This window comes from Mesoplodon mirus (genome assembly GCF_964341445.2).
Source record: "Mesoplodon mirus genome assembly, chromosome: 15".
NCBI lineage: Eukaryota > Metazoa > Chordata > Mammalia > Artiodactyla > Ziphiidae > Mesoplodon > Mesoplodon mirus.
This window is the reverse complement of record NC_138991.1, coordinates 40,341,825-40,362,410: the sequence shown is the minus strand read 5'-3', so window position 1 is coordinate 40,362,410 and position 20,586 is coordinate 40,341,825. Positions and strand designations below refer to the sequence as shown.

The 20,586-nt window shown below is 46.0% G+C and overlaps 1 protein-coding gene across 4 annotated transcripts in view; it reads right to left on the bottom strand.

Annotated features, from left to right (window-relative positions):
• The window catches only part of AUTS2 (activator of transcription and developmental regulator AUTS2), a 1,145,593-nt gene that overhangs the window by 7,682 nt on the left and 1,117,325 nt on the right, over window positions 1-20,586 (bottom strand). For 2 of the 4 annotated variants that reach the window (XM_082645103.1, XM_082645105.1), the window contains 9 exons: window positions 19,237-19,490; window positions 17,892-18,133; window positions 16,190-16,234; window positions 13,045-13,140; window positions 10,835-10,906; window positions 9,570-9,599; window positions 7,465-7,536; window positions 4,088-4,229; window positions 394-471 (listed from right to left, as the gene is read on the bottom strand). In XM_082645103.1, the coding sequence (XP_082501229.1) occupies window positions 394-471; window positions 4,088-4,229; window positions 7,465-7,536; window positions 9,570-9,599; window positions 10,835-10,906; window positions 13,045-13,140; window positions 16,190-16,234; window positions 17,892-18,133; window positions 19,237-19,490 (1,031 nt within the window). The remainder of the gene's footprint in view (window positions 1-393; window positions 472-4,087; window positions 4,230-7,464; window positions 7,537-9,569; window positions 9,600-10,834; window positions 10,907-13,044; window positions 13,141-16,189; window positions 16,235-17,891; window positions 18,134-19,236; window positions 19,491-20,586) is intronic. The other 2 variants (XM_082645104.1, XM_082645106.1) reach the window with 2 other exon arrangements.

Sequence of the window (20,586 nt, the reverse complement as noted above, 5' to 3'; positions counted from 1 at the left end):
TGTTGTGTCTCTTCATAGCATCATCGTGTCCTTTCCACCTCCATGGGTGCCTTTATGTGGGCAAGAGCTTCTCCAAGGGGCAGGGACAGGCTGCTGTAAATGTGGATGCCCTGGGGTTCCATGGCATGGCTTTCACCCACCGCACCCTCAGCAAGTCTACACACAACCACTACTGCGCACAGATCTACTACTTGAAGAACACGGTATGAGAGGTGCTGAAATCCTGGAGATGGACGGCGGGGATTCAGAGTTCTACAAGATCACCACCACCTAAAGCAGTAAGTGACTTATCTGGGACTACGGCCCACTTAGCAGGAAGTGTAGCAGGAACGCAGTGAACAAAGGTTTTTCTGAGATGCACACGTCGTTGCCCGTCGCGGATGGGCAACTCACCGAGGTGAGCAGCAGGGTTAAGGAAGTTGCTGTGATGAGGAGGTGGCCCAAAAGGGGTCCCGGTTGGGTGTGCAGCACCTGTTAAGTCAAATATAATGGAGTTAGATTTCAGAGGAAGCCAACTTCTACAATGCCATTGGCTCCCGGTCACCAAAGGACCCCAGGAGAGAGCACGTTAAAGTAAGAACATAGCTGACGTCCGTCCAGGCAATACCCGGGGAAAGAGAAACGTGCTTATCAGGAGGCAGAAAATAAATCACCCCCTTTCCTGGCTGGGCTGGCCACCACCAAAGAGAGGTATTACTTTTTTTTTTAACATCTTTACTGGAGTATAATTGCTTTACAATGGTGTGTTAGTTTCTGCTGTGTAACAAAGTGAATCAGCTATACATATACATATATCCCCATATGCCCTCCCTCTTGCGTCTCCCTCCCTCCCTCCCTATCCCACCCCTCTAGTTGGTCACAAAGCACTGAGCTGATCTCCCTGTGCTATGCGGCTGCTTCCCACTAGCTATCTATTTTACGTTTGGTAGTGTATATATGTCCATGCCACTCTCTCACTTTGTCCCAGCTTACCCTTCCCCCTCCCCGTGTCCTCAAGTCCATTCTCTATGTCTGCGTCTTTATTCCTGTCCTGCCCCTAGGGTCTTCAGAACCATTTTTTTAGATTCCATATATATGTGTTAGCATGCAGTATTTGTTTTTCTCTTTCTGACTCACTTCACTCTGAATGACAGACTCTAGGTCCATCCACCTCACTACAAATAATTTCATTTCTTTCTATGGCTGAGTAATATTCCATTGTATATAGGTGCCACATCTTCTCTATCCATTCATCTGTCGATGGACACTTAGGTTGCTTCCACGTCCTGGCTATTGTAAACAGTGCTGCAGTGAACACTGTGGTACTTGACTCTTTTTGAATTATGGTTCTCTCAGGGCTGACACACAGTACTGGAAACCTGGAGAAGCAATGCCAGTGGGGCAGGGAGTTCTGTAACCAAGTAAGCTTGGAGAAATGCCAGGTAAAAACCGTGAAGCAAGGTTCTTTTACTGAAGGAGTAGGAGCTGTGACTATGTTCTCTCAGTCTCTAAAAGGGCAACATCTGGCCATGGGCTACTTTCTTCAGAGACATCTCTGGGGGCAAGACTTTCACTCTGAGAATCACTGTCTAATCCAGGTGCAGGAGCGGCCGTCACGAAGCTGTGTCTCTGGGCTGCACCGCTTGGGCCTTTGTGGAATCTCTTTTCCTGAGGATGTGTTCGCCGTCACGGACCCGCATTGAAGGAGATTATAAAGCCCGACCCCACGAAACTCACTGTGAGTTACATCAGGTTGTGGGAAATGAAGTCCTCCATAGCTTCAGTGCCAGGAAAAGCTAGTTTATTCACTTGCTTCTGGACACTGCTAATCTTAAATCACCTCTATTAGTCTTTACCTTGCCTGCCAGGGAACTCCGGTCTACCTTAGTGCTCCTCTTTCCTTAGGTTTTCCCTTTATCCACGTTTCTTCCTCTACTTTGTTTGGCCTTGAACAGTATGTATTTCCTTAGGATGCCTCAAATCCTTTTCTTGAAGGAAGAGAGAGCCAGAGTGTGCACCTGTGAATTAGGGAAGGACACTATTTCCAAAAACTTAGGGCATCCACCTGGCTTGCTGACGTGCAGCTGACAGCTGAGAAGGCAGGTTCTCTGGGAGACTGGCTTGGCTCTAGACCAGAGATGGGCCAAGGTCATCTGAAGACGTCCCCTTCGTCATTTCAGGCACTAGTGCCCAACAGCAAGATGGAAGTGGTTGAATTTAACAAGTATGCGTAAATTATACTTACCAGTTAAAAGTTTCACCATTTGGGGAAAAATCTGATATTGATTACACTAGAAAAGACTACCTTCCAGCATAGAAGTATAAACCGGGACTGAATGGATTTACCAATAACTAAAACTATTCCAAGAATCCCTTGCATTTTGACTGAGTTCGTAGAAACGAATACAAATTCCTTCAGGAACATAAATTAAGTGGAGGAGGGTTGTCCCTTCAACACCCTATTAATTTATGTTTGGGGTTTTTTATTCCCCAGCCTGGAAGGGCCCTGTAGGCCTGGGGTGTGGAGGAAGCCACACAGCATAGGAAAACATCTGTCAGAGCCACGGCATTGGAAGGCACCCGAGGAGTTATCTGTTCAGCCCTATATGGTGGCTTATTCACCACCCAGAAAGTGCAAAAATGACACCACCTCCACAGGGCAAATACAGCCCAGCACATTCATTAGGTGTGAACAGTGTTGCCAGCTAAATAAAAATTTGGCTGCACACTGTGTAGTACAATGAATGCTTCGATGAGGATCGGAGCTTCGCTCAGCGCGGGGCCCCCAGGGGTGCCTCACAGTTCAAGAATTATCGAAGCAAAAGAAGCCAGTTCATCTGCTTGGCTCAGATGGAAGCCAGGGAGAAATCTATTTCTCTCCAAAAATTGCTCTTCATGTAGCCCTCAGAGCCTAGGTGCCATGGTAACGAAGACTTCAAACATATCCCTAGATGGAACTGACAGAGAGAAACCTGAGACCTTAGCAAATTCCATCTACCCTCGAGACGGCGCCCTTACTGTGGCGACAAGGCCCATTAGAATAGTGATTGCTTGCAGTGCGGGTGGTCCTTTCTTCCTGAATGGAGGAGCCTTAGGTCCACCAAAAACGAGTCTTGAATAAAAGCCTGGGAAGGTGGCAGGCAGGATGGGTGTGAAACTTGCTCGCTAAGGACTAGAAACAGGGACCCCCTTGAACACTTACGTCCAGAAGAATAAATTCTACGCTGCACAGTGGGTAGGAAGTCATGGAGCCTGTCACTAGAATGAGCTCGGCGTTGTCCTTTACGAGGTTTACCCAGTGGAGCCCATGTGCCAGGCACTGTGCGCTGAAGGTAATTTTAGAAAAGACTGAATGTTAAGGAATCTTTGATACCGGTAGGGCTGCTCTCGTCTACCTAATGCTCCTGAAGGCCACTGCCTTTGTCTGTATGGTCCTGGAGCAGGACTGGGCGGGTTATCTGATGCAGTGATGATCAGGGACCCACTTCGGCACATGCACAAGGCACTTGGAAGTGTGTCTTCTCAGAGGTTAATGAATAGACCTGTTGGGGGTTTTACACGCCGTCCCCTAAATTTCCTGCATCGTTACAACCAACCAGGCAAGAATGTTAAGTCCTGTAATAGAGAAAACCAGCAACCAACCAATTCACCCTCCCCGTCACAGACCACATGGCCAGCAACTACTTTAATTGTATTTCTTTATCCTCAGACCCTCACGCACGGCATGACCGAGCATCATGGTGTGAAACCACCGAGTGCTCTGTGGGCAGGGACAGTGAGAGCAGCCGCATCCTTACACAACTCCTGGCATTGTTTCCTTCCGATTAGCCCTTGCAAGCTCTCAGCTCTTTTTTGATAGCATTTGACATGCTTGTGAGTTATAGTGGTTTAATAGAGAAGCAATATGAGCCCCCGAACGGAGAGATCGTCTTTTTCCTTCTTTCGTGGAAGGGGGCGCATCCATGGAGAAGGGCCCATCTCCCGAGATGCGCTGTGATACTGCCTTGCAAACTGACAGACGTTGTAGCGTTCAGGCGGCCCAGAGCTCAGATGTAACTTATCCAGCTACCTGAGAACTACGTTTCCCAGCTCGCCCCTCGGAACTCACCAGCGGCAGAGAACAAAGTTGAAGGCCGTGCCAGGTCATGGGGGTGGTGGATGGCTCCAAAGAGGCTGGGACCCGGAGGACGGCTCAGGAACTCGGGCTTCAGGCCAAAGTCCAGCTTGTGTGGGTCTGACTGCATCTGTTTCTACAGCAGCAAGGGGGGAGGAAAGGATGGCACCCCAAGAGAAACAGCAGGGAAGAAAAACATTAATGAGGAGGAGGCTGAGACCGAGAGAGTCAACACTATGAACTCGGGCCCTGAGCCCTCGTCAGGTTCAAGTTTACAAACGCTGTGAGAACACAGCAACCCACAAACCATTTCACCCTCCAATGCCAGAAAAGCGGGGCCAGCAGGGCCCGCGGTTCATAGCAGAAATGTCAAGGGGCAAAACTCGGGTTCGGTCTCTGAGGTTACAGGGGTCTGAGGGACAGAACCACGGACTAGTTACCGAAACCACCACCATTCCGAAGTCGTTTAGGATTTGCCGCGAAAGCTCCTTTTAGCAAGTTTTTAAATGATAGTGTTTTAAAGCTCATTTTATTAGGGATTCTGCATGAATACTCTGCTGTGTAAATTAATTGTTTAATGACTCTTTGCCATGCTCTAATAGCTCACAGTACGTTAGTAGCTGAAAGTTATAAAGAAATATTTGCATGCCTACAAGCTAATTTTCAAACGATCGTTGTTACATATTTTTAAAGAAACACAAACGAAGTAGGGATATTAATTTTACTAATGGGGGCTTTTTACTGTGCCCGCTACACTCCCAGTTAGCTGAGGAAGAGATCAGGCCAGACCAGTAAACCTTCCAGAACCTCTCTTGCTGTGAACTCCTTGCCGTCAACTGCAATCTATTTATCCACCCTTCCGCTAACCTGTCAGCTCACCTTCCTCTGAGGCTGTAGGGACCAACTCATCACCTTCCTCCTAGTTGCTCCTGCTGGCTTCACTCTGGAGGCTGGCAGCCTCTCCTGCGGCATGGTTTACAAACTGCCCCACCTTCTCGATTCTCAACAGCCTTCTCGGCATTGGCCTCACACCGCCCCCGATGAGCACCGACCCTCGACCTGGGCCTGGGGCCGAGGCTCCAGATCTCCCTCCCCTCGCCCCCTCCTCTCAAGCTCTCCGGCCTCCCAGTCCTTCACGGCCCTTCCTCGGTTTCTGACCTCGCCCTTCCCATCTCTTAGGCTCGTCGGATGTTCTCTGTCCGTTTGGCCCCACTCCCCCTCCATCTCCCTCATGTCCTGTCACACAGTAACGTCCACAAGGCGACATCTGATCTAACTTGTGCAGGAGTCAGAGACAAGAGGGGTTCGCCATCCCCTAGCGCCGAACCCTACACCATCCTGTAATCCCACTCACCCATCCTTCCCAGGTAGGATGAAACCCACCCGAAACCCTCAAGCTGGCAGCAACACCCCGGGAAGCAGATCACACGTTCACCATTTTTTCCACACACACCAACCCTCACTACTGAACTCTGAGCAACTAGACACCAGGACAGAGGCATGCCCTGAGCCTGCAGCAGTAAGAACCTGCGAGCAGTGGGCTCTCCCAAGAAGTATCTGGTGAGTGGCTAAAAGAACGAGTAAATGAACATTACTCGGGAACCATGCAATTTCTGCTCAAATCTACGGGGAATTCTCTCATGAAAGGCCCACTATCAAGTAATAGCCACCCCCCAAACAAAGCTGCTAATCCACTATGAATCTATAAAAATCTTTTGAGTGCCTCCTTTAACTTGGCTGCCAAATTATTTAGTGCTAATACTGCACGGTACACAGCACAGTTCCATTAACCACAACTTAGGTCCGTGAAGCAAAATGGAGCTTGGGGATTACAAAGAATTTGCCGGAAAGGGAAGATGAACAGCTATCTCCTGTGCAAGAGGTCTTCCTAATTGAACTGGGATAATGAACCTCTGAGTCACTGGGGACACGCTTGTGGAAAGGAAGATGCTAAAGTGGCACCTATGACATCCTTCATCGCTTTTAACCAAACGAGTCACCAGGAGGACGTGTTTTACCCACCGTTCCGCTAACCACGTCATCCAGAACAAAAGTGAATTGAACTAACCAGCAAAATCTAGTTAGCTCTTCAGAGCACATGCGTTTTCTAATGAAGCTAAACCAACAGGTTTCTAATAAAGCCTCGCCTAACACTAATGTCAAGGTGAGCAAGACTCACTGATGGGATATTCTGAGAAAGAGCAGGTATTTGGTACCAAAGCAAGGTATCTTAGTGACCTCATTCACTGAGGGTGGCTTTTTAATTTCTACCTAGGCAGGTTTTTAAATAATTGTTTAACCATTAAAAATAAAAATTCTGGGATGACTAGCTCTCCTCCCTCCTTCTTTTTTTATTCTGATGATGGCCCCCGAATGCTGTTAGGACTAAAAGCTTGTTCATGAAAATATGGATTCCAGTGGAAGTTTACTGGAATTACTTGATTGGTATAGTTACTCAGACTGTAAAATCCGGACTTGTCAGTTAGTTTGGTCCCTAAGTTGACCAGTGATGTCATATCGGGTCATCTGCAGAAGTTCTTCATCTGTTTTCTATTTCATCATAAAGCCCTGGTAATGCATGGAATGTATTCATCTGTATGATGAAAGTACAGACAAAAAAGAAAAATCTCCCAAGGATAGGTAAGGTAACCAGCCAGACGGCAGTTCTGACAAGCACTGACTGTAGTCTGACCTCTGGTATTGGTCATCAGGTGGACGAAGGAGAGTGGGGATAGGTCACTGTAAACCAAATACCACTTCTAGAAGAGGAATTTTTAATAATATGATTGCTAATGGAATCATCATATAGGCCTAAATGAGTAACATATTGGGCATAAATGATCATTTTTTCTAAAGCCATAAAATGAAAAGAATAACAAGGTCCTACTGTATAGCACAGGGAACTATATTCAATATCCCGTAATAAACCGTAATGGAAGAGGAAAAAAAATTTTTTTCTAAATGCTTGGGAGAAAAAAAAGAATGTACCAATTCTTACAGAAAAAAATTTTTCATGTACAGCTCTTCCTAGACACTAAGTATTTTCCATACTAATACTTGTCACTATAATTAGATTACCCAAACCTTTATTTTAGGATTTAATCTATAGAGGCCCTTTGGATCAATAAGATGACAAAATCATTAAAAAAAAAAAATCAGGATGTTATCAGTTTGCTTCTGTTTTGCTATTTGCTGGTGATCTCCCTAATTAATAGCAAGATTGCCAAATAGCTTTTCCAAGAGAGACCTGATCCTGCCTGCCTGCCTGCCTGCCTGTGGGACTTTAGAATCTGTTTCAATGCTTCCTCAATCGGGAGATCCCACGCCCGCAGGTGGGCACCCCTCCCCAAGACTAGGAAGGCAAGACTGACCTTGACTTTCTGTTGGTGGTGGTAGATCTGCCAGGCAATATGAACATGCATAGCACACCACTTCCCTGGTTTCTGGAACAAGAAAGAGCAACGTGGTCAGAAGGAAGACTTTCAGAGAAAACCCCCTTCAACTTCCCCAAAGCTTCCAGCAGATTCTAGCTGCAGAGGCTTTTTCCACAAAACGAGATGCTTTGTCCCCTCCAAGTGCCCTCTCTCAGCAGCAGTCTGGTGCCCGGGCTAGAGAGAGCCCCAGCGGGCTGTACCTCCCCTGCCACGGGAGCCCGAGCTGGCAGCTACTCCTCAGAAAACCAGCCCCGAGGAGGACCTCCCTGGTTACCAAGGAGAACGTGGCAAAGCCTGAATCCCACTTTGTGCCCCCTCTCTCTCTCTCTTCTGGCGCCAGCTGGCAGGCCTGGTAGAGTGAAGCCCTACTGAACAAGCATGGCCAGGCCGTAATGCAAACTGGCTGCTCAGAAGAACTAATTAGTGCATGTCCGTGAACCACTTCGAAAGCAAGAGAGGGGACAGGACCTGTGTCACCTCCCCCAACACTGGGGTTTTTTTTTTTTTAAACCCCCAAAGTGGAACAAAGAAATCCACCACATTTTTACTGAAGCCCAGTTCCCACAAGTGCTTCATTAAGAGTCAACTGCCCATTCGTGTTGGGTGGCATGGTTCATTTCTAAGTGAAAAAAGCAACAGAGAAGAGAACTCACTCCTTTCTCCTCTCTAGGCCTCTACAGAGTGAGTGCCTGCCCTACCCTCTGGGAGGGTGTCAACCCCCGTCTCTCAAACTAGTTCACGTCTTTGCTTTCTAAGCTGCGGAGTAGCTGTGAGCTTTGTCTCACTACCTGGGGGGCAGGGACCACCTCGTGCCACTTCACTTGTATTCCTGCTACATAATCCACCCGTAAGCTCCGAACATGAGCTCAATAACAACGGGATGGATGAGAAGAAACAGTGCCCCATTCCTACACTGGCAAAGGACAGACACTTCTGGTTTCTATATTAAGGAACCGCTTCTGAAATACATACTTAAATCCAAGTTTGGGTTCAGTTCTGTTGTAATGAAATTATGGGTCATTTGAAATCGCCTACGTGATGACACCATCCTCCTTTCTCCCCCTTTGGAGAAACTGAATTATCTGATTATATGCACCAGAAAGGGGTTAAGTAGAGAAATCTACTATCCATCCATCTTCCATCCAACCATCCATCATCCCCCTGCCCACCACTCCCCACTCCCCACATACACCAAGGAAGTCAGCACTTCTTCAGAGGACATTTGCTGGCCATGCTCCAGACCTCTCAAGACAAACCAATACTTCTAGTAGCTTTCTTCTTTTTTTTTTTTTTAAATATAAATTTACTTATTTTTGACTGCATTGGGTCTTCATTGCTGCGCACGGGCTTTCCTCTAGTGGTGAGCGGGGGCTACTCTTCGTTGTGGTGCACAGGCTTCAGTAGTTGTGGCACGTGGGCTCAGTAGTTGTGGCTCATGGTCTCTAGAGAGCAGGCTCAGTAGCTGTGGCGCACGGGCTTAGTTGCTCCGCGGCCTATGGGATCTTCCCGGACCAGGGCTTGAATCCGTGTCCCCTGCATTGGCAGGCAGATTCTCAACCACTGAGCCACCAGGGAAGCCCCTTCTAGTAGCTCTTTTCTGCACCAGAGAAAAAGGTCAAATGGCTGTGACAAATCAACATCACTTAGTGCAGAAAGAGGCAGCCACCAGCCAAAATAAATAGACCCGGATATGTATTTTCTCGGTGCAAGAGAAACGGTGGAGCTCAGTGGAATCCTTATTTCAGCCTATAGCTTAAGTCTTTCCCTTAAGTTTTCCACAAGTCAAACCTTTTGCCAGAACTAACAAGAGCATCTGACTCAGTTGAATTTTATCTGTTCGCTTTATCTCCATGGCCTGGCGTCCTCCAATGCTCAAGGCAAAACCATTTAGGCCATTTTCAATCACACTCTGAAAAACCTGACCACTGTCGTTCCAACATTTTACTCCAGTGTTTCTGTGGCTTGTTTCCTTATAATTGTATTTTTAACCCTCTGGGAGTCAAACAGGGGTTGCAAAACAGTTCTAGAAGAAGCTTGCTTACCCTTAACATAGGTCTGAAAGGATCTGTCAACTGTGAAGAGAAAATGACAACTTGGTTACATGGCTGTCACTCAAACAATTGCTCTAATTAACAAATTTGTAGTGCTTCATTAGGAGGGGAAATTAAAATGTTAGAATTTTACTTTTAAATGAGGCCCTTTTAGAGAATAATTAACCCATTCTCACACTATCAAAAGTGCCAAGCGCCCCTCCCCCACCTCACAAGCCTCGGTACATCTACGCTGACAAGCCCCCGGACAAGCTTAATCAATAGTGATTTGCCCTCTGGCAACACGATTTGCTCCCATTACACATCTGAGGAGTTTCACTGTCTTGAGCAGCCCTTCCAAACCTCACCGCATGGGTCTAAGGGAGAAGGCCTTCAGACCATGGACTTGAAAGACTGGATACTAATGATAATTAAGGAGAAGTGTCCTTTCCAGACACACAGTAGAAATAGGCTATCTTTAATAACTATCCTTAATCTGATGACTGTACATCACTTAGAGGTATAAGACATTTTAAAGAAGTTCACTAAACATCATACAAATACACAGTTGAGTCATTTTACACATCTACCTAATTCTGGTTATCAATTTCCGACTGCCCTTATCCAGGGAAAAAGACAATATTGTAAAAGGTAATTATTTTTTCCCCATTTACTATGAAGATGAATAACAATCAATGAGACAAGATTATATCTACTGTGTAACTTCAAATTCTTTTTGAGAGTTGGTCTGCGTTATGAATAAATAACACAACCGAAGTATAATGGATATTTTATTTAGCTCCAGATAATGTAATGTAATGTGGTATGGACCCTTTTGTCCATGTGGTATGGACACCACATTACAAGTAGAGTGTTCGGAAGAGCTGTGTGGTACAGTGAGCTCCAGGAAGAAAAGAGCATAGCGCCTTTCCGTTCAAAACATTTTACAGCCGTTTCTTTTGCATGTGAGAGAAATTTTAGGAGATGGAGACAGAGGAGGCTGGTTGAGTGGAAACTACGCAAGCTCAGAGTGTCGGACTCCTGGGCTTAGACCATAAGCTGTCCCTCTGTCCCGTGGTAAGTCATTGCCCTGGTGTCACATGGCCGCAAGGGAGATTCTGTTTTCGAAGAGTAACTAGCATCTTCCACAAACTAGAAGGAAGAGCTAAGGCAGCAGCTGTTCGGCTGGGCTGAGGAAGGTGTGAGCCCTGGGCTGGCTGTCCTGGGGAGACGCCATCTGCTGTGTTACCTGAGACCCAGCCTGACCTTGCACTTACCCTCGGGTCCTTCTGGAGAAGAGTGTGTGGGACCGTCCCAGGTCGGGCAGCAACATCGATTGGGTTGGACGTCTACAAATTAATTAGACCACAGCTTAGGAAGCATATAACACGGGACACGAAAGCAAGGTCTTCCTTTCGTTCTAAATGACAGAGTTCAAACGTCCCTTTTTTGTTTGTTTCTTTCTGGAATACAAGAGTTAACGGATCCATTTTCCTCCGTGACCACATACGCTCCTCGTGAGGCCCCCGCTCCCTGTTTCCCCAGGGGACCCTGACCAGAGCCTGCCCTCTCCAGCAGTGGCATCTCCAGGCAGAGAGAGGTGCCCCTGAAAGCCATCTTCTACCGAGTTCCTGACAGCCCTGTCATTGTGGGTTTTTGCTTTATCACCAAACCTTCCAAGAAATGCTTAAGTGAACATCATTAGAATCTGCTGTATCAGGCGCTTCTCATCAGAATAATTGAACGTGTTTTACAGACATTAAGCTAACTCTCAGTTTTAACTGGCAGACGGTAACAAGGAATTACACTCAGTAATTCCTCATTAGCAGTGGTGGGAATGGGATAAGAGAACCTCATTTGGGGACCACAGAAACCTACTGTTAAGTGATTCCTAAAGTAATTCTGCGCCATCTTTCCCATTCCCAGCACCATTCTTAAATATCATTAATGACAACAACCTTATCTGCAGGCTTTTGTCCTTTGAATTAACAACAACAATGAAAAGCCCACTGGAGGCACAAGGCACTACTTTCTAGTGGGTAGAGGATTTAGAATATTTTTCACCAGGTGTTTGATTTAAGAAACCACAACTTCTATGAATCCCTTCACACCAGGAAGTTGACTCGTGTGGAAAAAAAAGCCTGCTGAGTCTAGGCACCAAGCTCGCCTAGAAGGAGAAGGGGGCGGGGGAAAAAAAAGAATGGAAGAAAGAAAAGCAATCAGCTGCTGTACAACTAACAATTAAGCTGGAGTTGTTAACAGCCTGATTTGCATACATATGAAGAACTCCGCTAATGAACTGCAATCTACATATTCAATCAGCAAGATGGCCTGGAAAGGCCTATTTCAACACCAGGAGAGACACTTTCTTGCCCAGATGTAGTTTTCTGTGTGATTGGATAATTGTGAGTGAGGGAAATAGTCTAATTTATTAAGTGACCTACCAGTCTGGTTGGGGATACACCAGAGATTTCCTGCAACCTAGAGGGGACAGACCAGGGTCTGAGAGGGTAGTAAAGAGCTGATGGCGGAAGGAGTTTAAAAACCACCATCATTTTATTCCCAGATAGGAGGTGTTGAGACTGGCCATCCTCAAGCCCTGAGGAGGTCTAACTGGGCACAGGAGCTGCGATTCCATGCAGGTCCCTGTGATTTCTAAGGTGCGGCCATCCCACCCCCTAATGCTTTTTAATTTTTTCCTCTTTTCTAATTTTAGGGCAGCATGCCTTGGTTAGTATATTATGTGCTCATCCTGGGAGACTCTGGCCCAAAATTTGTGTTTTAGCTTTGAAATGAGATGGAAATAAAAGAAAACCAAAATCACACAGCGCAATTTCCTACTTTACAATCTGAGAATGGTTGCTAACATGAGAAATACGTTTCGCTTTTTTGGCATGAGAATCAAGTATCGGCTGTGGTAGATGTAAAGTCACAAGAAGGTAGAGTGTTCTGAGAGTTAACGCCTTAATTTTGGCCCTCGGAGATAACTCTAGCCCAAGTGGAGGAGCGTATCTCTGGCTAGGTAGAAAAGAATTCAGTTATTGTAAAGGGTGAAAGGCTACTTCATCTCACACGAGGATGGTAGTCTTGACCTTGGGAAGTGTGACCCTGACAGCAGGGTGGGAGGCTTATCTGACATTTCATACAATTCCTGACCAGAAGCTTATGTCCACAATCTTGGTAGGGTTGGGGGTGGGGGGAAATATATATATATATATATATATATAGTTTTTTTTTTTTCTGTATATTTTACAGAGCACAAGAAATCCTAGTTCAACTGAGATGACATGGGTAGCACAGGTTAAAAATTAAATTCTGGCTGAGTTTTAAACCTAAATGGACTAGGAGAAAATATTCACACTCTAATCCTGATGGTCAATCTGGATGGAAAAATGAGTCCCTGGCAGGTAAGAGCATGGGAAGCTACCTGCCTAGCCCCAGGCTCCACGTACAAGTGTGCAGGTGTGTTTTCGATGTAGTTTCTTACCTTCGGCTGAAATGCTCCTTGCAGTGAACCAAAAGGGCCAGTGGGTGGAATCATAGGGGGGATGCCCGATACAGCAGGAGGGTAAGAATGGAAGAGCTGTGGCCAAAGATGGAGAAGGGGGGAAGACAAGATTTTAGTAGGAGGCAAATGGTATGTTCCAATTCCCTTCCCATAGAAAGACATCAACATTAGCAAGCCAAGTAATCTCAGTTTGATGCTATTAGTCAAGAAGCCACAATGAAATGATCACACAGATGTGCCATGAATGCTTAACTTGAAAAGTTAAAAGTAGTTCAGAATCAATCAGCCAACAAATGATGTCCCAGATGAGGACATCATTAGAAAGGGAGCTTTTCTAATTATTAATTGTTAAATTGGATAGAAGTCCTAAATGGTTGGAGATTTTAATGCATATCAAAACCAGGAGGGGGTGCTGAGCCAAATAAGATGCCCAGAAAATTACAAGTTAATTAGAAAAAGAAAAAGAAAAAAAAAAAAGGAAGAAAAAAGAAGCAAGTCTTTATGGATTCCAGGATTTTAAACCATTAAAACTCAATTAGTATTTTAGATATTTAATAGTTTTGAGAAAATGAGAAAATATTCACAATCCTTGCTTCATTAGGTTGTTCTGGTAAGTGGCAGTTCCAGAGGACAACTTAATTGTCTAAAATGATGACAAATATTTGAGGAAGGGGAAAATAAAATGACTCAGTATACTTTCCACAGAGCCACCCATTTTTCTATAACATGGATAAGCTCACTGAAGGCTATTCAAGCCAATCCCTTGACATGTCAGTCTGACCACTCAGTGGGGAGGGAGAAGAATGATTCTGAATTAAAAATACAAATTTTCTTGAATTAATAGTTTACAGAGGACACAATGGAGGAGAGAAATATACAGCAGTACTGAAGACCAATGCAGACACATCTTTTCCTCCTCTTAAAAATTTACAGTTTCTGAGATTTTATCACTCTGGTTCCATTTACTTTGAAAAAACCACCAGACAGATGTTTTAGTAACGTCCCACCCTTATGGTTGCACAATATGTCAAAAATACAATAATAATTCAAGCTTTTCCTAATAATGCATTTATGTGAGCTACTTCTAGGTAATGGCTGAAATCCACATTTCAAAATCCTGTTTTCAGAGCACGTACTTTTTCTGTTGGTCTTTATTTCATTTTGCTCCCTTCAATGATGCAGCAAAGTTTTTCAGACTAATTGATATTGAACTAAATCCACTTAAACAGTGACTGCAAACCAAGTGCCCTCATTTAAACTAATTTTAAGTCTAAAATTGTGTTTTAGATACTTGAGTGCATTGTATCTTAATTCCCCTTATAACATCCCAATCCCCAAAGCAGGGGAGACTAAGTACTTCATATATTATCCACTATAACTAATAATATGAAATAACTCTCCCCAAGTACACTGTATGAAGCAGAGTAATTAAATACATCACACTAAAATGCACTCAAATTCCTATTACTCTGCCTCCAGGTGGGTATTATTTCCTTACATGTTTTCAATTAAAAAATTGGGTGTTCTCACCATTTTCCTTTTGCTCTAGTCCATTACTGACCCTCTTCAAATATAGCTGACTATTCCACCTCTTGACTAAAAATCTGAATTACCTAAGTAATAAAACATGAACCTTCCAAAAATTCAGGCTTGCAGACTTATTCTTCATCTAAAATCTAGGATTCTCTGTGGAATATGTATATGAAAAGACACTGCATGAGGTCCCTAGGAAGTAAACTGAACTGCCAGTAGAGAAGCTAAACTTTCTCTGAGAATGATTTTGTTAGCTGGTCCTTAATTTAACTTAGCAAGTATAGACAAAGGGCAGAAATCTGGTGATTATTAAGGGTGGTACCATTCATGAAACCCATGCAAAGAGAAAACCCACAGCTCTACTGCATTTTGCATGTCCATTTGAAAAATGCTTTTGTGTCACAGTTCTGAGCAGAACAGTGCTGAAGAACTTGGGGGCCCAGGTGCTCAGATACACCTTCCTCATCCCTTTCTGAAGAGGCTCTCCTCAGGCCATTTCTGCATGTCTCTCCGTAAGTAATTCTTAATTGATTTCTAATATTGTCTAGTCCTGACTTCTCAGCTAACTTCTCAGCTTAGGACTAACACAGTGTCTAACTATCTAGTTCAAAGCATGAATGAATTCACAGGCTTGGCTGATCTATTAAGTAGCATTTCTATTTGAACAGTAAGGTAACACTATCCAAAAATCAAAGCAAGAATAGTTTAATACGGTGAATCAACGTGGCTACAAGCAGTTATTAAACTTCCTTCTTTCTGGTTTCATTTTAAAAATATAAATGAACCATTGAGCACAGAAAACTTGCAAAATTTCAGGTAAAAATGATGCAGTATACACTCCATAATCAAAATATCATGGTAAGATATTCAAGGTTTTTGTTATAAAAGAAGCCCATGTCTTGTAATTAACTGAACATATAACTTAGGTTGTTGCCAATTGAAGTTCCAGAACATACTCTTAAAATTGCATGAAACAATTTTTTTTTAAGTTTTTTTTTAAATAAAGAAGAGTCAGTTTAAAGAGAAAAAAAATAATGCATTTCAATTTTAAGATCTTCTTTTATTTAAATAATATTTTTAGTCGCAGTTGTAACGAGCTCAGGAGAACAATACCAGCTGTGTGTAAGAGGGATCAACAGTCGGTCTAGAAGAAATGAAAATTTGCTGTTTGAAGTCATGAGTCATGAAGATAAGGTACTTTCCTTGGAGGAAATAATTGAAGATGAATTCCAGGAATTCTGTGTTAAGGACATTTCGACCGAAGACTGAAATCTGTGATTTCAGACTCTCCTGAAACTCTAAGGGTTTAACTGCGGGCGCCCCACTTTGCAGGACAGAGGCCTGGCTGCCAGTGAAGTCCACCTTCGCTTTAAAGTGTTAGGAGTGCTTATGACTTTTTGATTCAGAAGATGATACTGCATCTTTACCAAAAGCAAACGTCACAAAAAGCAAGCATCCAAAGTGACGAGGAGCAATGGGAATTCTTGCAAAGATGATTAAGGAAGGCTGCTAGTCATTTACTGATCTGTGGTGAGAGCACAAAAATGGAAAAGCAGTTACATTAAATGGGTAGCATGGTAACAAGACTCACACTGTGCCGGTAGAATGGGTCAACTTTTGTTGGGTATTTGTCAAACTGTAAAGGGATCAAAGCAAAAGCTAGTTACTTAAAGAATCTACATTTCTGTTCACTGCTTCAGTGGAGGTAGCCCGAAGCAAGCTTCTCTGCCGTTAGGGCTGTCATCAGCCTCTGTAACCTCACTGTATATGAAACCATTCTGAGTTCGAGTCACTCTGACAAGAAATCAACAGGAATGCAAAATCAAAGTGAAAACCCATTCAGTGCATTTAGGTTGTGGCCACACAAGAGCAGCTTTCTTTCTAGGCTATATTTAGAGATTGGCGCGCACCAAACATCTGAACTGGAGAGAAGAGGCAATTGTTCAGATAAATCAGAGAGAAGTGAGCGCTGGATCTGATTTATCCAGAGAATTCCCTCCGTTTTCATCTTCACTTTGGCAGAACTGTACATTCAGCTGTTTTCTGAAATGTATTACCCCCAAATACAAGGCAATTTGGGCTAGGTCTTAGAACCTTTCTTTTGAGCAGAAAAGAGAAAATACCATTATTTCTTCTAAGTAATGTCATCATCCTGGGCTGTAACTCCCCTCAGTTAGATTTAACTTATTTTGTGAAACAGCTCACTCAGACTGGTATAAGCTCCTTCTCTAAATAACTGTTGAGAAGTACGGTTCATCCAGAAAATAGATACAGGATTTATCATAGGAAAAAATTTTTGGTCCCAAGGCCTTACCTCTAATATTCTCCTAAATAAAATTTATAAAATAAACTTTGAAATATATATTTAAAAAAATTAAGTTGAACAAAATGGGGGAGAGGGAGGGAGGAGAGGATGCCAAGTTTGGTGAATCACGGAATTCAAATCTATCCTCCCAATGCCTATATTAATTGCCTTAAGATCAAGTATTTCCTGAAATATTAAAAATTAAATAAGTAAAACACTCTAATGGTCACTGTTATGGACAGGCATCTATCTCAGAATAGTTAGTATCCTACTATTCCTTACAGCTCCTAAGTTAAAAAACAACCCTAACTGGTCCTCCCGGCGTGCGCTAGTCCCCAGGCAAGGCCAAGATCGCGTCACTGCCAGTGGTCCCTCTTACCACAAGGCTGAGTTCGGACCCTGCAGGGCTCATCGTTCCCTGACCACTTGCTGGCAGAGCACAACAGTAGACTGGGGGCGCTGTCTTATGAAACACGGGAAATACAAAACCTCCGTCAAAGCCGGTTTAGGAAACCTTCCGTAAGAGCGGGTACTGGGGGAGGGGTACCCAGGGCCATCCAAGTCTCCTGATGGCTCTCTCCCCATCGGCCCTTCCGGACTTCCCGGGATTCTGTGAGCATTTATTTGCTAGCGCCGAACACTGACAGATACCTTTTTATAGCTGGTGGCAACTCCCCAGGATGCTCAAGAAAACAAAATCACCCTTAAGAAGTTAACTACCGACACTGGATGTGACTGTTTTGAGGGCATCTAGAATAAATTCCACCCACAGTGCTAGAAATAACCGTCTAGAAAAGGCGGTTGCTACTTTAGGCCCTGGGTCAGTGCTGCCCGGAGCAGGGCACATCCCCTTCTGTCCAGCAGAGTTGAGCAAGGTCAAGGGAGCCCCCAACGGCTGTTGCTCCCCAGCCAATCTCCTGCGCCCGGACGGCCTGGTCCAACCCCACCGTGCTGCACGAGAAGAGAGTCGCGCTCCACTTGTCCTCACATTTCCGCCCGGGGTACGCACCATGGGCGGTGCTGGCGTCGGCATGATGGCGGTGGGCGGCAGGGCGTGGGGGAAGGGCGTGAACGTGTGCTGGTGCGTGTGCTGGTGCGTGTGCTGGTGCTGGTGCTGGTGCTGGTGGAACTCGGTCCGCAGGTAGGGCGGGGGGCCCAGGGAGGCCCCGCGGTCGGCGCTCTGGGAGGCCAGAAAACGTGTGTTCAGTTCCTGTCGCAAGATGTCTTGCTCTGGAAGAGAAGAACGGGGACAGGGTAACACCTTTTCTTGGGACGGTAATTTCTTGCAGAACAGGACATCCAAGCAGCTCACCACGGAGGGCTACGGGCCCAGGGCACGGGCGCTGGGGCTCTCAGGGATGCGGCTGGGCCCTCAGTGGAAAGGGGTAGCCGACCAGGCGGTCGATGGTAAGGCCCAGTCACACACTCTGTTCTCTGTCTCAGCTTTCAGGGACAGGCGGTCCATCAGTGGGGTGCACGGACAGAGTCCAGGCCGAACAGCCAGAGGTCAAGTTTCAGCTGTTTTACTGCCAGCTGAGTGACCCTGGGTGTGGGAAATCACCCATCTGTGTCTCAGTTTCCTCATCTATCATACGGGAACAATAACATTGCCTGTGCTATGGATTTGTTTCAAGGGTTAAACAAATGAACCTATTCAAGTGCTTAAGAGCAGTGACTGGCTGACTAATAAAAGTGAGCTGTCGACACAGCAACGTGCCATGACAGAGCCCTCATGCCCTCTTCCAACATAAACCTCTGCTTTACGGCTCTCTGTATCAGTGGTAAAACATGGATGGCCACGACGAACCCAAAGTTGTGCCACTTGGCCTGATTAATACAGGTGAGGAGAAAAGGACCCAATATCCAACACTAGGTGTGTCCTTAAAAAGCTGGGACATATGCTCACAAAAAGTACATCTTCTTTCCCACCCACGGTAGAAGGCCTTAGTCAGCTAACAAGGATGTGACAAGATCCTGGCCTGAAACAGACATGGGATGTGTAGAGCTTTTCTGTCAAGCTAATGGGAGCCCAGGTGACAGGGCCCAGACAATCTGTGCTTTACTGCTCAGAGGATGACCCTGGTCAGAAAAGTCCCTCTGGCAGTGTCCGATTCCAGGACACTGTCATGCCAGGTTGAGATGGGTGTTGGTACATATTTTTGCTGAATCTCAGCCTACAGAGGACTGGAGGAAGATTACAAGAAGACATACAATAAAGCAGAAAATCGTGAGTGGATAACACCTAGCCATCAGGGACAACACAGACGGCAGGCGAGGCCCTCTGGAGAGGAGAGTGGGAGCACAAAGAAGCCAGGCCAGCTCGTCCGTCCTACCTGAGTAAGTGCTCCCGGCCGGGTGTCCGGGCACCTGCAGACTCCCTGATGTCAGAGGTGGTGGAGGAGGCAAGGCAGTGGGAGGGGCAAACATATTGGGGTGATGTGAGTGTGCGGGGGGCTGGAGGGTGGGCGTGAAGCTGTGCAGGGGGCTGTGGTTGGGCAGTGACAGGGGGAACGGGGAGGCTGAGGGGTGGTGGGAGACGTGAGGGGGGGCGGGCTGAGTCTTCGCTGGAGTGCTGCTCCTGCTACTGCTGTTGGAATACCAAAAAAAAAAAAAAGGAAAGAAATGAAAAACAAAAGAGGTAAGCCATTTATTTTCTTAAAAAAAAAAACCCTATGTCCCTGCCCAAAGCCATTCAACACCCTTTCTCTTGCTCCTTCCTCTTCCCAGACCCTCCCCTGTGCGCACAGAGCCTCTGCTGAAATCGCAGCTCTTCTAAACTGCCCCCACGACTGCGGACACAGCAGAATAGGAGCTGCTGCCCCAAGCCGCCGCCATGTCCAGACAGCTGCCCCCTCCCATCCTGCACCAGCCACACCTGCGATAGGGCAACGTCAGTGGAAAGGAATAAGCGCGGTGAGCTGCTCCCTCTTCTGTGAAGAAGCACAGGGAAGGGCGAGCCAGGGGGTCAGGTGCCCCGTCACCCCTATGGTCTGGAGGCCACAGACATGGCCTCAGGGGTAGAAGATGGGCCTGGCCCCTGCCAAGGCAGCTTCCTTCCCCTGTTGCAGACAGGAGAGAGCAAGGCTCTTGACCGCCACGGTCACCCGTCACAGTCACAAGGAAAACACTATCAAAGCCACCAAGCGCGGGGGCTTAGAATGACAACCCCCGGGACCAGCCGGGGTGGGCAACACTGGGCCCTGCACCCTGGGGTCCCTCTTCCCCTTTTCTTTGCAGGTTTCCTTATGCTGCTTTGTAAACTTTCCTTTGTACTCCGGCAAAGACAAGACGGAAGAGTGCCTGGATCTCCAGGGAGGAACACCTCTCTCTCCCTAAACCTGGCGTGTTTCTTCTCTACCTCTGTGACCCACCCGGAGGAAGGAAATCACAGTGGAAATTCCTCAAACCAGATTACGCCTTGGTCCCCATCTTCCCACCCGTGGAGTTGCAGGGAGATGTGATGGGGGGGTGGGGGTGGCAAAGAGCTTTCCTTCTAAGACTCTCAACATTCCACCATCTCACTGGCTTTCCGTTCCCTGCCTCTGACCGGGGAACTGGCGGGGCTCCCGGGCACAGAGCCCTCAACTCAACTCTCCCTTCCTTGAACCTTCTTCTCCTTCCTGCTTTCACTCTCTCAGGAGCCTCCGTAGATATTTAGCTCTTGACAACGTCCTCACCACCCA